The sequence below is a fragment of the Oncorhynchus mykiss genome, chromosome 11 (assembly GCF_013265735.2).
Source record: "Oncorhynchus mykiss isolate Arlee chromosome 11, USDA_OmykA_1.1, whole genome shotgun sequence".
Classification (NCBI taxonomy): domain Eukaryota; kingdom Metazoa; phylum Chordata; class Actinopteri; order Salmoniformes; family Salmonidae; genus Oncorhynchus; species Oncorhynchus mykiss.
This window is the reverse complement of record NC_048575.1, coordinates 41,059,844-41,074,204: the sequence shown is the minus strand read 5'-3', so window position 1 is coordinate 41,074,204 and position 14,361 is coordinate 41,059,844. Positions and strand designations below refer to the sequence as shown.

Sequence of the window (14,361 nt, the reverse complement as noted above, 5' to 3'; positions counted from 1 at the left end):
TATGCTCCCAGTTTCCCGGACACAGACTAAAAATGATGCTCAATGGAGAATCTCCAGTGAAAGTACTTTTTGGTTCAGGACGAGCCTGAATCTGTGTTCGGGAAACTAGTGTATAACCGCCATGTTTTGGTCTCTCTGACCTCGTAGTACAAGAGCATGTTCACCGTCATCGTTTCTCTGCCAGATAGATGTCCAACACTCATTCTATGTTGCTTAACATAATGACACTGTAATGTTATTAGCCTACAGTGCCTTCGGAAAGTTTTCACACCACTTGATTTATTCTCCATTTCGCGGTGTTACCACATGAATTTAAAATGTATTAATTGAGATGATTTTGACACTCGCAATACCCCGTGAGGTGGAATTATGTTGTTTTTTAAAAATACATTTTTTACAAATTAATAAAAAATGAAACGCTGAAATATCTTGAGTCGTTAAGTATTCAACCCCTTTGTTATGGCAAATGTAAATAAGTTAAGGAGAAAAAAATGTGCTTAACAAGTCACATAATAAGTTGCACCCTGTGTGCAATAATAGTGTTTAACAGGATTTTTTTATGACTACCTCATCTCTGTACCCCACACATACAATTATTAGTGTGAGTGAAAAGAAAGCCTGTACAGAATGCAAATATATTTTTTAAATGCAACCTGTTTGCAACCAGGCACTAAAGTAATACTGCAATAAATGTGGCAAAGCAATTCACTTTTTGTCCTAAATACAAAGTGTTATGTTTGGGGCAAATCCAATACAACACATTACTGAGTACCACTGCATGCATATTTTCAAGCATAGTGGTGGCTGCAACATGTTATGGATATGCTTGTAATCGTTGAGGGATGCATAGTGGTGGCTGCACCATGTTATGGGTATGCTTGTAATTGTTGAGGGCTGTGGTTTTCAGGATAAAAAAGAAACGGATGGAGCTAAGCACAGGCAAAAACCTAGAAGAAAACCTGTTCCAGTCTGCTTTCCACCAGACACTGGGAGATGAATTCTCCTTTCAGCAGGGCAATAATCTTCACTGGAGTTGCTTACCAGGAAGACAGTGAATGTTCCTGAGTGGCCGAGTTACAGTTTTAACATAAATCTATTTAAAAATGTATGGCAAGACCTGAAAATGGAAGTCTAGCAATGATCAACAACCAATTAGACAGAACTTGAAGCATTTTGAAAAGAATAATGGGCAAATGTTGTACAATCCAGGATTGGAAAGCTCTTGAGACTTACGCAGAAAGATTCACAACTGTAATCGCTGCCAAAGGTACTTCTACAAAGTATGGACTCAAGGGTGTGAAAACTTACAGTACCAGTCAAAAGTTTAGACACACCTACTCATTCAAGGGTTTTCTTTATTTTTACTATTTTCTATATTGTAGAATAATAGTGAAGACAACTATGAAATAACACATATGGAATCATGTAGTAGCCAAAAATGTGTTAAAAAATGTGTTAAACAAATCAAAATATATAGTAGTCACCCTTTGCCTAGATGACAGCTTTGCACACTCTTGGCATTCTCTCAACCAGCTTCACCTGGGATGCTTTTCCAACAGCCTTGAATGAGTTCCCACATAGACTGAGCACGTTTTGTCTGCTTTTCCTTCACTCTGCAGTCCAACTCATCCCAAACCATCTCAATTGGGTTGAGGTTGGGTGATTGTGGAGGCCAGGTCATCGGATGCAGTACTCCATCACTCTGCTTCTTGGTCAAATAGCCCTTATGTAACGGATGTGAAACGGCTAGCTAGTTAGTGGTGGGCGCTAAATAGCGTTTCAATCGGTGACGTCACTTGCTCTGAGACCCTTGCTCTGCAAGGGCCGCGGCTTTTGTGGAGCGATGGGTAACGATGCTTCGAGGGTGACTGTTGTTGATGTGTGCAGAGAGTCCCTGGTTCGCGCCCGGGTATGGGCGAGGGGATGGTCTAAAGTTATACTGTTACACTTACACAGTCTGGAGGTGTTGGGTCATTGTCCTCATGAAAAACAAATGATAGTCCCACTAAGTGCAAACCAGATGGGATGGCATATTGACGCAGAATGCAATGGTAGCCATGTTGGTTAAGTGTGCCTTTGAATTCTAAATAAATCACAGACAGTGTCACCAGCAAAGCACCATCACACCTCCTCCATGCTTCATGGTGGGAACCACACATGCAGAGATCATCCGTTCACCTACACTGGGTCTCACAAAGACACAGTGGTTAGAACCAAAAATCGAATTTAATTTCCAACGGTCTAATGTTTGTGTTTCTTGCCCCAAGCAAGTCTCTTTTTCAAATTGGTGTCCTTTAGTCGTGGTTTCTTTGCAGCAATTCGACCATGAAGGCCTGATTCACGCAGTCTCCTCTGAACAGTTGATGTTGAGATGTGTCTGTTACTTGAACTCTGTGAAGCATTTATTTGGGCTGCAATTTCTGTGGCTGGTAAAGCTAATGAACTCATCCTCTGCAGCAGTCTTCCTTTCCTGTGGCGGTCCTCAGTCAAGGCAGTTTCATCATAGCGCTTGATGGTTTTTGCGACTGAAGAAGAAACTTTTGAAGAAACTTTCAAAGTTCGTGACATTTTCCAGATTGACTGACCTTCATGTCTTAAAGTAATGATGGACTGTCATTTCTCTTTGCTTATTTGAGCTGTTCTTGCCATAATATGGACTTGTTTTTTTTCCAAATAGTGCTATCTTTTGTATACCACCCCTACCTTGTCACAACACAACTGGTTGGCTCAAACGCATTTAGAAGGAAAGAAATTCCACAAATGAACTTTTAACAAGGCACACCTGTTAATTGAAATGCATTCTAGGTGACTACCTCATGAAGCTGGTTGAGAGAATGCCAAGAGTATGCAAATCTGTCATCATTGCAAAGGGTGGCTACTTTGAAGCATCTCAAATGTAAAATATATTTAGATTTTTGTAGCACTTTTTTGGTTACTACATGATTCCATATGCGTCATTTCATAGTTTTGTTATCTTCACTATTATTCTACGATGTACAAAATCGAAACATTAATAAACACGCTGGAATGAGTAGGTGTGTCCAAACGTTTAACTGGTACTGTATGTTAATTAGTTATTTCTATATTTCATGTTCAATAAATGTGAAATCATTTCTAAAAACATGTTTTCACTTTGTCATTTTGGGGTATTGTGTGTAAATGGATGAGAAAAAAATCTATTTCATCCATTTTGAATTCAGACTGTAACACAAAATGTGGAATAAGTCAATATTATGGATAATGTGTTTTTGACAAGGAATCGATTTGTTGATAAAATATTTGGTAAGTAATGTAAATGTATTCGTCTTCATCTAAATGTCTTCATAAGCATGAATGTGATGCATACCAGCCCATCTGAATAATTCATGTCATTTCCTCAGATAACATGGAGCATGCTGGGTCCCAACACCAAAGAGGTCTTACCACCCGTAAACACAGACATTGGTGAACCTGTGAACGGATCGTTTCATTTCAGAGATGGGGAGGGGGGATTACGCATCATCGATCTGAGTATTCTCCCCCATGGGGAGGTGGAGGTGGCGGAGACCTTTGTAGTCATGCTTGAGCTCCTCTCAGGAGACCTGGACATTGACCCCCAAGCGGGCTCTGTCACGCTCAAGGTATGTCACCCTCCCAACGAGTGACATCTCAATTTTAATATGCACTCCAGTTGTATTTAAACCATTGTTGCATCCTATTGATATTTAAGAGTCTCTTAGTCATGGTGATGGCGTGTCTTTGTCTCTCTGTGTGTGTGTGTGTGTGTGTGTGTGTCTCAGATTGAGAAGTTTGGTGACCCTAATGGCATAGTGCAGTTCACGGAAGAGGACCTTAGAGAGCGTGTGTACAGTGAGCCCACAGACAGAGAGGGGCCACTCAACATCTCCCTCCTCATCACACGCAGAGAGGGCGTCATGGGCAACATCACGGTAAGACCACCTCGGGGGATGACATTGTACAGTTACAGACAGCAATAGGCTTTATAGGCAATGCTCAGGCTTTAAGTGTGTCCCTTTGTTTCATATGTACTCAGAGAATTTATTGATAATGCATTAAGTTTATAATAGACTCACACTGTCATTAAGCTGTAGGTCCTATAACGTACAGCCAATTCACATATACGTTATAGATGTGTGTGTGTGTGTCTTTCAGGTGCACTGGCAGATCCTGAGTGACTCTGACACATCAGGGGATTTCTCGGGCCTCAGCGGCTCTGTAGTCATCCTGGAGGGTCAGAGGGGGGCAGAGGTGGTCCTCGCCCTGCTACCTGACGCCGTGCCCGAGCTGGAGGAGCTCTACACGCTCAGGTTGAGCACCGTAGAGGGCGGCGCCACCCTGGACATCAACCGCAGTAGCACCCGACTCAGAGTTCGGGCCAACGACGAGCCGCACGGTTTGTTTGGGCTGGAGGTGGAGCAGCAGGCAGTGGTGGTGGCAGGGATGGGGGCTGGGCTGGGGAGACTCCTGACCCTGAAGGTGACACGGCAGGCTGGAGCCTTCGGCAACGCCAGTGTAGGCTACCGGATCAGTACTGGGCCTGGGCTGGATGGACAGGAGCTGCTGGGAGAGGCAGCTGTGGGGAGAGCCCTGGTCAAGGATGGGGAGGACTCAGCCTCTGTTCACGTGCCAATTAATAGTCAGGTAAGGGACCATTGGGGCCAGAGATAGTATACTCAAGACCAGGGTTCCCAATGTATTTCTATGATTTATAACCATCAATGGGGATCATGCATTCATCCCGCAACTGAATTTGTATAGTTCCTGGCAATGCATGTAGATAACTTTGAATCTATATAGTTTTCCTGTTTTTGCATAATTTGTAATGATGAACATCACAAATGACCTAATAAGATCAAACCTATCTCCAGTAGAAGTACCCTTTTGGCTACAATGCCCTGTCACTGACCCTGCCTCTGTAGTCATGCTTACCAGACTGAATCTCTGTCTCTCTCTCTCTGTCTTGTAGGTGTTTCTCTCAGTGGGTGTGAACTTCACTGTGGAGCTAACAGACGTGAGCCTTCTGGGACCTCTCCTCAGCTCCCCACCCCGCCTCCTGCTGGAGGCCAAGGTCGCCATAGTGACCGTCCCAGAGGAAGCAGCCAGCGCTGAGGTATGAGTCAATAACTTTATTGAGTAGGGTGAAGTTGCACCTAGACGCTGATCTTGGGACAGTTTTGCATTTGACCCACTAATGTTTAAGGATAGGATTTGGGGATCTCAGCTCAGGGGAAAGTTCTCCCCGGAGCTATAACTTTATTTATTGTCCCAATGAGGAAGCAAAGGTGTACAGTATGTACTGTATGTGTTGGGCCTTAGTTCGACCCATGTTTATACCTCCTGTCTCACATTACGTTGACCCAAGATGAGGAGGATGCTCTGTATCTAACTGAATTACTGGTCTGGGGTTGGTAGCCCCTCCCTCTGAACACCCAACCTCTTTCTGTCAGGACCTATGGCAGACTCGTGTAACATACATTTCTTCTCAGTCTGTTGACCAGCTTGGTGGTGACCACGACGTAGGCGATTGACCTAGCTAGCTACCACTACCATCTCTTCTACTACCCGACAGTACTATCTGAGCATTACAGCGGTACACAGGGTTGTGGACAATCCCAACGCCAACCTTGTTTCAAGGTTTCAGCACGTCATTGTAGAGAGTTACAGGGGAAACGGTCTCAACCATTCGTCTAGTTTTTTTTCTCAGTCTGAATGCCCCATCTTTAGACAGCTGTTCTTATAGCACATACTTCTAAAAACGGTCGAGTTTTGCTTTGTCTCATCTCAACATGTTGTCTATTAGATCTGTCCCGGGCTTTAATGTAACACTTATGAAATCATCCCCTATTCCTTCTCCTCTGTGTGTGTGTGTGTGTGTGTGTGTGTGTGTGTGTGTGTGTGTGTGTGTGTGTGTAGGTGGGCTTTGCCTCGTTGGCACTGCAAGTCTCCAGTGTGGAGACGGGTGCGTGTGAGGCGCTGGTGTCCCGGACGGGGCTGTTTGGGGGGGTGAGGGTGGAGTGGCGCGCAGGGTACCCCCCTGGACAGGCTCCAGTTGGGTTCAAGCCTGGAGTTATCACCCCCAGCTCAGGTAAAGGCCCTCAGACGGGAAACTCACTGCTGTGAGCTTGAGAAGAGGTTTGGTGACATGTCTATCTGAGATGTGGAAGTCTCTCCCTGTTCATTTCCTCTCTCTCTCTCTAAACACAGGAGGGACATTTGAATAGGCTGATAAGTGTAAACCCACCAGACACATTCCACCTCTTCCAGTTTCATTTACATCTCTTTTTTCCCCCAAACACCACCACCAATAAACGCCCTACAAAATGACCAAACTCATAGTGTGTATGTAGGGTGTTGTCTGAGGGCGTTGTCTGAGTGTGTTTGTCGTATTCCTCAGGCTCGGTGACCCTGGCCCATGGAGAGAGGAGCAAGGCTGTGTCCCTCCAGGCGCTCCCTGATGTGTCTGAGCCAGCGGCCTACGCCCTCCACCTCACTGCAGCCGGCTCCAGCTCACCTGCTCCTGGAGTAGCCAGACTCAGGTACAGTAGCTAGACTCACCTGCCAGGCTTATAACACTCCTATATACTGTAGACACAACAGTTGGAACGGGACAGCGTTCTGGCTGAAGATTGCATGCTGTATGTAATAGTGCTGTTAGAATGATATAACAGCTATGGTGTGATGTTAATCTCTGTTTCCCTCTCCAGGTCAGGGTTCACGGTGGCAGAGGTCGAGCCACTAGGGCTGTACCAGTTCGCCCCGGACTCCCGCCAGCTGGTCATCGAGGAGGACGTGCAGACCATCACTCTCTATGTCCAGCGGCTCTACGGTTTCCGTAGCAACCGTACCCGCCTATCCTATGAGACGGCGTCGGGCAGCGCCCTGGCGGGACAGGACTTCACTGCCGTGCAGGACGGAGAGCTGTTCTTCGACTCGCCTCGCCAGACCTCCGCCTCGATCCGTCTGTCTGTACTGGACGATGTGCTCTCGGAGCCCGATGAGATCTTTTATGTCAACCTGACAGACGTTCAGGTACTGAGCCGTGGTGGTGACCCCCACTCAGGCGACTCCCGGCCCCGTCTCACCCCCCAACACAGCGTGGCCACTGTCACCATCCTGGCCAGTGATGTCAGCGGGGGGGTGTTGAGCATCGGGCCGGGGCTGGTTCAGACAGCAGAGGACAGGGAGGAGGGGAGCCAGCAGGAGAGGAAAGTGCTCCTCAAGGTGCACAGGTCTGAGAGCCTGACTGGGCCAGTGAGGGTCAGGGTCCAGGCTTATGGGGGCGGGAGTGTCGGAGGTGCCCCTCTCCCCATAGCTCTGGAACCCAACAGGACCCTGGCACTGGAGGGGCAGGACTTCAGGCTGGAGTCCGCCCTGGTGTCACTGCAGGAGGGGCAAAGCGAGGCCGAGGTCAGCCTACTCATCCTAGACGACTCGGAGCCCGAGGGACAGGAAGTGTTCTTCATCTACCTTAGTGAGCCAGAGGGAGGGGCACAGATCGCAGATGGACCCGACAAGCAGGGCTTCAGCTCCTTTGCCAAAATTATAATCCTAGGTAAAACACTGAAACGGCCATATCGGCCTCAGGCTCCCCTGTCACATGCTCCTTTAGTCTATCCATTGGTCAGTCAATTCAAGCTAATGTCATGCTCTAGTTTGTCTAATACAATTGAATCTCTATAGGTCATTGTTTTCCAATACAATTCCTAAATTAGGTCCCAGGGTACAGACATCTGACATCATTCCAGTGATGTGAAATCTGTTCCACTGTTCATTTGAATATAATTGATGATATAATCAAAGGGACGGTCACAAGAGAATTGGAAGCTTGATGCGCTGTATTTGTTGAATGCTCTCCTCAGTGTACATGCAGGGAACAGTATAAGGAATTAGTCACTTAACTCTGTCTCTCTCTCCTTCCATCCCCTCCCTCTCTCCCTCTCTCTCAGGGAGTGATTTCCATAATGGGATAGTGGGTTTCAGTGTGAGTTCTCTGCTGGGTCAGGTTCTGGATGAGGACTCAGAAGTGAACAGAACGGCCCTACTCTACCTACAGAGACAACAGAACCGGTGTGTTTCTCAGTGTTTTATCCTCGGCAACATTCCTCTGCCCATACGGCTGTCAGCAAACCAAAGAGTAGCAGCAATAACAGTGGTGGTAAAATCGTCATCAAAAGTAGTGTGATACAAGCAAGGGGCACTGTGTGTTTGATGTGAGACCCATCTGCCTCCGGAAAAATATGTATATTTTTTTTACTGTTTTTTTTTTTTCTTTCTTGTTTTTCTGCCTCCCCCGTGCAGGGCCTTTGAGGACGTTGAGGTGATGTGGCGGGCCACATTCAACAGGGCGGAACTGTCCCTGGTCAACAACGGTGTCAACCTGACCCGGGAGCTGCTGCAGACCTCAGGCACCGCGCTGTGCAGGAGAGGACAGGTCCTCTGTGTCCTCAGCATGGAGGTCCGACAAGACCAGGTGATTCCCAGGTCATACTAGAGGTTAGAGGTCAAGGGGGACCAGAACAGATGAGTCTCACAGTACTCTGAAACTCTCAGAAACTCCTCTCCATTTGGACCACTGACCACTGAAGGAGCATGCATGATGTCCTTATAAAGTAGCTCTCTCCCAGGCCATACATCCCTCGTGTTTCACACGATATCTTTCTGCTGTGCCGTCAGAGGATATACAGTATGTTTATGTGGAGGTTTGAAGAGAGAATGGGCTGAAGGTGGCATCGGCATCAATGTAAGCTCACAGGAGGAGGGCAGGAAGCCCCTGTGGTGTGATCACAGCCTCGGTCCTCTCCTCTCTTCTCATCTCCTTCCTCTCCTCTCCCTGGTGGTCCTACCAGGCAGCTCACCCAGCCTCTGCCCACTTCCTGTTCTGCTGTTTGTCTGTGTGTCTGGGATATTTTAGGGCAGACCTCCACACGCCTCTTCCTATCGAGCGCAGTCTGTCTGCTGTGCTTCCTAATCCCTTACCCCTTCCTCCCCTCCCCCTACAATGCTGGTATATGACACAGCCCTCAGACCTGGGAATGAGAAGAATTAGTCCCAGACTCACTTCTGGAGGCTGCAGGACCCGTCCACCAGTATGTGGCATAGGGTTCAATTCTATTTAAAAAAATTATAAACATTGCTCGTACTGTACTGTAGTATTATGGCTGGGGCACATAATCCCATGTTAATGTTCCCTATTTCTATTTCTCATCCTTTTCCCTTTTTATGTATTTCAATCTTCAACCAGATAGCCTTTCATCAACCTCATATGAATGTGTGTTGCCATAGGAACCTGAGTACCAGGCCTGGTTCCTGGTTGAGATCTACCAGGTGGGTGTTGGCGCTGCTATCAACGAGAGTGCCCGCTTTGCCAATGTCACCATGCTGGAGAGCGATGACCCCCGGGGACTGGTCTACTTTGCGGTGGGTTCCAGACTGCCCGTAGCACACCTCAAGACCACCCGCCTCAGTCTGCAGGTGTACAGAGAGGCCAGCACAGCCTCCACCATCACCGTACACTACCGCATGCTGGTGAGAAATATACACATAATGCACAGTACACACTCACACACATGCACAGGATACATTTTCACAGTGCACACACAAACAAGCACACTCACACACCAGACACATGGAATACTCACACACATATCTTTTTGTAATAATATTTTTCACATTTCCACACGTTCACATAAAATAATACTTTTATATATTGCCAAACATTCCCACACTACCACACATCCTCTCACACTGTCTCCCTCTGTAACCTCTCACATCCTTCTGGTCGAAAATGTCCCATCTTATTCAAGTTGTTGTGTTGTCTAACTCACCAAATCAGATTTCCATTCCTCACCCTGACCTAATTAAGCTGACCTAATTTTGTGACCTTCAAGGTCTAACGGTGTGTGTGTGTGTGTCTTCCCTCTCCTCCCATCCTGCCTCTCTCCCAGGGGTGGGGATGAGCTCTGTGTGTTTGATCCACTGCCTAGCTGGGGGCCGACATTCACTTGTAATCCCAGCCTTTGATATTGCGGATCAAAAGGGAGATTGTCGAGTGCACTTACTAGCACTCCACCTCCATGTTACATATGACAAGGTTATCTCCTTTCATCTTTCAGACCGAAATGATGTTCTGAAAACATCAGTTGGATACATATTTATGTCACAGAGTCCAAATTCATCTGTTCATCAATCCATCCCTTTTTCCTTCTATTTCGCCACAGGTCTTCAACCTCCTCTTCTCCTCTCATATTTGTACATGCATAAAGCTCTGTTGCAACACCTACTGTATCTCCCTATCCATCCATCCATCCATCCATCCATCCGTCTCTCTCTCTCTCTCTCTCTCTCTCTATTTTCCACCTTTCCCATCTCCCTCAATCTTTCCATCCTACTATGACCTCACACTCCTTTCTCGTTGTCGTCCTATAGGAACTCTCTCGGGCTGAGGCAGTAGGCCCTACCCTGGTCTGGCCCGCCGTGGCCGGGATGGACTTCCTAAAAGAAGAGGGCCAGCTGACCTTTGACCTGGGCCAGAGGAGCACTGGGCTGGACATCACCCTCACCCCAGACCAGGCCTCATCCAACCCCTCGCCCAAGCGCTTCCGCGTGGAGCTGTATGGAGCCAGCGGAGGGGCCAGGGTGCACCCTGAGTATGGGCTGGCCAACGTGACCCTGGTATCGGACACAGAGGCCCAGCTGGTTTGGGCCCTGTTGGACCAGCTCCAGCAGCCTCTGGACAGCGCCATACTGGATAGGGTGCTCCAGGCCCTGCTCAACAAGGCCACAGCCCAGCTGACACCAGAACAACTGACCGCCGTGCTGGTCGCAATGGGGAAGGTGAGAGAGGAGGGAGAGGGGAAATCAAAGGCTAGACAGAGAACAGAGGGAGACTTTTTTTCAAACTGGCTTTGTTCATTATTAAAAGTGATCTGTTTGTGTGGGTTTTTGTTTTTGTGTGTGCTTAGTGTGTGTCGCATTTGAGTTTGTCTGCTTTTGCCAAAGGGCAGCCTTTTCCCATACAAAATAGTGACAGATCTGCAGAGGAATTTCCTTTTGAAAAGGTCTCTGTTGTCACTGACTGTCTGACTCTAGCAGCACCTCGCTGTTACACTGTCACTTCATCTGAACCAATCAGCCTCTAGCCAAGTCAAGTGTGTGAGAGCAGAGCGGGGGGCTGAGGGCACAGGGAATAACTGTCACCTCCGTACTAGAAATAAACCAACACACTCTTAGAAAAAAAGGTTCCAAAAGGGTTTGTCAGTTGCGTTGTACTGTATGTATGGTAGCAGGGAATCACCGAATGCCACTTGTCACTCATAACCCACAGGTATTGTGTGTGTGTGTGTGTGTGTGTGTGTGTGTGGATTTAATAGGGGGCTCTTAGGTTACTGGCTATATGTATCTTAGTCATAAACACCTCCACTCTCTCTCTCTCTCTGCTCGCCAAGGTGCTGAAGGAGGCAGAGCGGACCCCTCTTGCTGACAGCAGCCGTGGTTTGACCTATGACCTCCTGTGTGCCATGGCAAACCCCAGCCGTGTCGACACGCAGGGCCTGAGTCAGCTGGCAGAGGTGGCTGAGCGCTTCGCCTTCTCCCTCCTCACACAGTCCCAGTGTGGAGCACAGGGTCAAAGGTCAGTCCTGCCCATGGGGGGGATTGTGGTTAACTCAAGCAGAGCAGTGCAGTCTATTATTTCTGCTAATGTGGACACTATTGTCTAAGGTCGACTATGGTCTCATATAGTAGATCTCTTATTTCCCACTGTTACAAATACTATATGAGTAGAATAAGAGTGTGATTTGTTGGTATTTTCAAAGGGGGAGGACCATACTGGACACTTGCGCCTATATATCCATCTCTGCCTACCACTGGTACCCTACCCAGATCAACGGGCACATGTTCACAGGCAAGAACTCAGACTCATTCCAGTTGCCAGAGTTCCTCCTTGAGGTGCCAGCCCTGCCCGCGGGCACCCTCTCCCTCTCAGCCTGCCGCCGGGTGCAGCTCACAGAGTACAGCACGGAGCACTGGTTCCTCACCAATGACAAAACCACTGCCCTCAACGGCAAGGCAAGCAGACCCGCACACACTCAATGCCAAATCATGGCAGCTATTAGCACTTCCAGACTGATTGGTAACTATACTGGAGATGGGATGCCCCCCTTGCAATTTTTCCCCAAAGTCATTGTTGTAAAAGAGTGAGTTTTGTTTTATACACCAGACACTCTTATCCGGAGTGACTTACAGGAGCAATTAGGGTTAAGAGCATTGCTCAAGGGCACATCGACAGATTGTTCAGCTGGTGGGCTGTAGGAGTCGAACCAGTGACCTTTCGGCTACTGGAATATGGGCTTAACCGATAGGCTTAATCTGGACAAATGAAGGTAAATAAATGATCATCAAGTTATAGGAGAGTACTATGGTATTACAGGTCAGGATGTTTTTGTCCGAATGTAACTTTTGTGCTGGTCAGAAACAGCAGGGGGCGATGTTGTCCACTGAGGCTCTGTCCTTGGTTTCTGCCAGTTGGTCTTTAGAGCTAAAACCAAATAGAAGTTGCCCATAATAACTGTAGACACATATCTAGGGTCAGCTTACCTTCCCCCAATCCTTAGTATTGGTCAATATTGGGGAAAGCATTTGGGGGGCAACTTCATCCTGCTCTGTACTGTAATGGTGTTTCTCTTGTTGTGTAGGTTTTCTCTGCCAGCCTGCAGGGCCGTGGGTCACGGCCCCTGAATAAGAGTGACGAGGTGGTGTACCGTATTCACACCCCTGGGCCAAGGGTCAAACCTGGCCAGTCCCTGTGTCTTCTGTGGAACCAGGCTGCTGAGAGGTACTGTACTCTGTACCCACCTGATGCCCTCAACCCCCCTCTCCCACACACGGTCACTTTCCTTCACACAGTACTATGTAGCTCTGTAGTGTGTTAATATCTGATATACTGTATATATATATATATATATTTATATATATATATATTTATATATATATATATTATCTATACACCTCACATGCGACCCGTACTAAGACTATGCTGTTAGGCTATTAACGTTTACATCTGATTCCATTTAGCATTATAGTAAAACCATGTGCAATCAAGTGTTATGCGTTTGGCTGACTAAGATCAAGAAATGGTCATGAGAAGCGAATGCAGATGTATTATTTAATAACTTGGTCAAATGAATGGATTCAAATATAAGGAAATACTGGCATTAACATAGCAATCACAATCTAGGCATACAGACAAACCATGAACTAATCGGGGCGGCAGGGTAGCCTAGTGGTTAGAGCGTTGGACTAGTAACCGAAAGGTTGCAAGATCGAATCCCCGAGCTGACAATGTAAAAAAAACTAGGGCCGTCATTGAAAATAAGAATTTGTTCTTAACTGACTTGCCTAGTTAAATAAAAGTAAAAAAACAAAAAAAACAGACCTAGCTTACTATAGTTAACAAGAGAAGCATTTCATATTTCATGGGCATACTACAGGATAAGAAACAAAATACATTTTTTACATTTGAAGGTGTCTTTAAAAAAAAATACATATATACACCCTTGACCAATCAAATTATACCAAGTATAATGTGGTTACTATAGGTGATGGTGATCAGGTTACTATAGGCCCAATCTCCACAGGATGTCACAGCATCTAGACCAATGCAAATAAGACATACAGTGTCTTCAGAGTTCTCCTCAGGGGACACATTTCAGATACATACCAAACATGGATGCAATAGTGTCACTAACACACATTTCAATAGTCAGTCCTATGGATACTATAGAGAGAGAGTTGGCCCCTCAAAGGGGGGGGAAGGGCATACTGGCTCCAAAATCATTGTCCTTTGTGTCTTCCTTGTGTTCCTGGGCCATTTGCCAGGAAGACCCAGAGGAGAGAGAGAGCACATAGTTAGGGCTGAGCCTACAGCTCTACCACAACAAACAGAGCCTTTTTTTTATTTTTATTTTTTATGAATCCCCCAAAACGGATATTTCTCTTAGTCTGTCGCTATCCTAAACTTGAGCCCATCTAATAAAGTGGTGTGTGTCTGAAATTACTATTTTGGACACAACCATTTAGGTGAGTAAAAGGGTCCCCCTTCTGCTCAGCTCTGCTCTGAAGGTGTGAACCTCACACGTAAGAGTCTGCCTCTAGCAGAGAGGTCAGGGGTCAGGCTCTGTCCAGCAAGGACCTCTTTCCAGCCATGGATGAATTGGCCTCCCCCTCTCTCTCTCTCTCTCTCTCTGGGTTGTCCCAGCCTCATCTGTGATGTCTGCAAGAGTTCAGTGTGTTCTGTTCCGAGTTCCCGAACATTCCCGCCCATCAGAAGTGTGTTTGAAAAGACATTCCAGAGGAGGCCCGGCG

At 46.9% G+C, this 14,361-nt stretch overlaps 1 protein-coding gene across 4 annotated transcripts in view; it reads left to right on the top strand.

The window, feature by feature from the left end:
- Window positions 1-14,361, top strand: part of adgrv1 (adhesion G protein-coupled receptor V1) — a 213,878-nt gene that overhangs the window by 97,134 nt on the left and 102,383 nt on the right. For all 4 annotated transcript variants that reach the window (XM_036935476.1, XM_036935475.1, XM_036935474.1 and 1 more), the window contains 14 exons: window positions 3,381-3,620; window positions 3,780-3,929; window positions 4,153-4,641; window positions 4,967-5,110; window positions 5,914-6,085; window positions 6,395-6,536; window positions 6,705-7,552; window positions 7,947-8,067; window positions 8,299-8,470; window positions 9,283-9,525; window positions 10,426-10,833; window positions 11,445-11,629; window positions 11,814-12,066; window positions 12,693-12,832. In XM_036935476.1, the coding sequence (XP_036791371.1) occupies window positions 3,381-3,620; window positions 3,780-3,929; window positions 4,153-4,641; window positions 4,967-5,110; window positions 5,914-6,085; window positions 6,395-6,536; window positions 6,705-7,552; window positions 7,947-8,067; window positions 8,299-8,470; window positions 9,283-9,525; window positions 10,426-10,833; window positions 11,445-11,629; window positions 11,814-12,066; window positions 12,693-12,832 (3,707 nt within the window). The remainder of the gene's footprint in view (window positions 1-3,380; window positions 3,621-3,779; window positions 3,930-4,152; window positions 4,642-4,966; window positions 5,111-5,913; window positions 6,086-6,394; window positions 6,537-6,704; window positions 7,553-7,946; window positions 8,068-8,298; window positions 8,471-9,282; window positions 9,526-10,425; window positions 10,834-11,444; window positions 11,630-11,813; window positions 12,067-12,692; window positions 12,833-14,361) is intronic.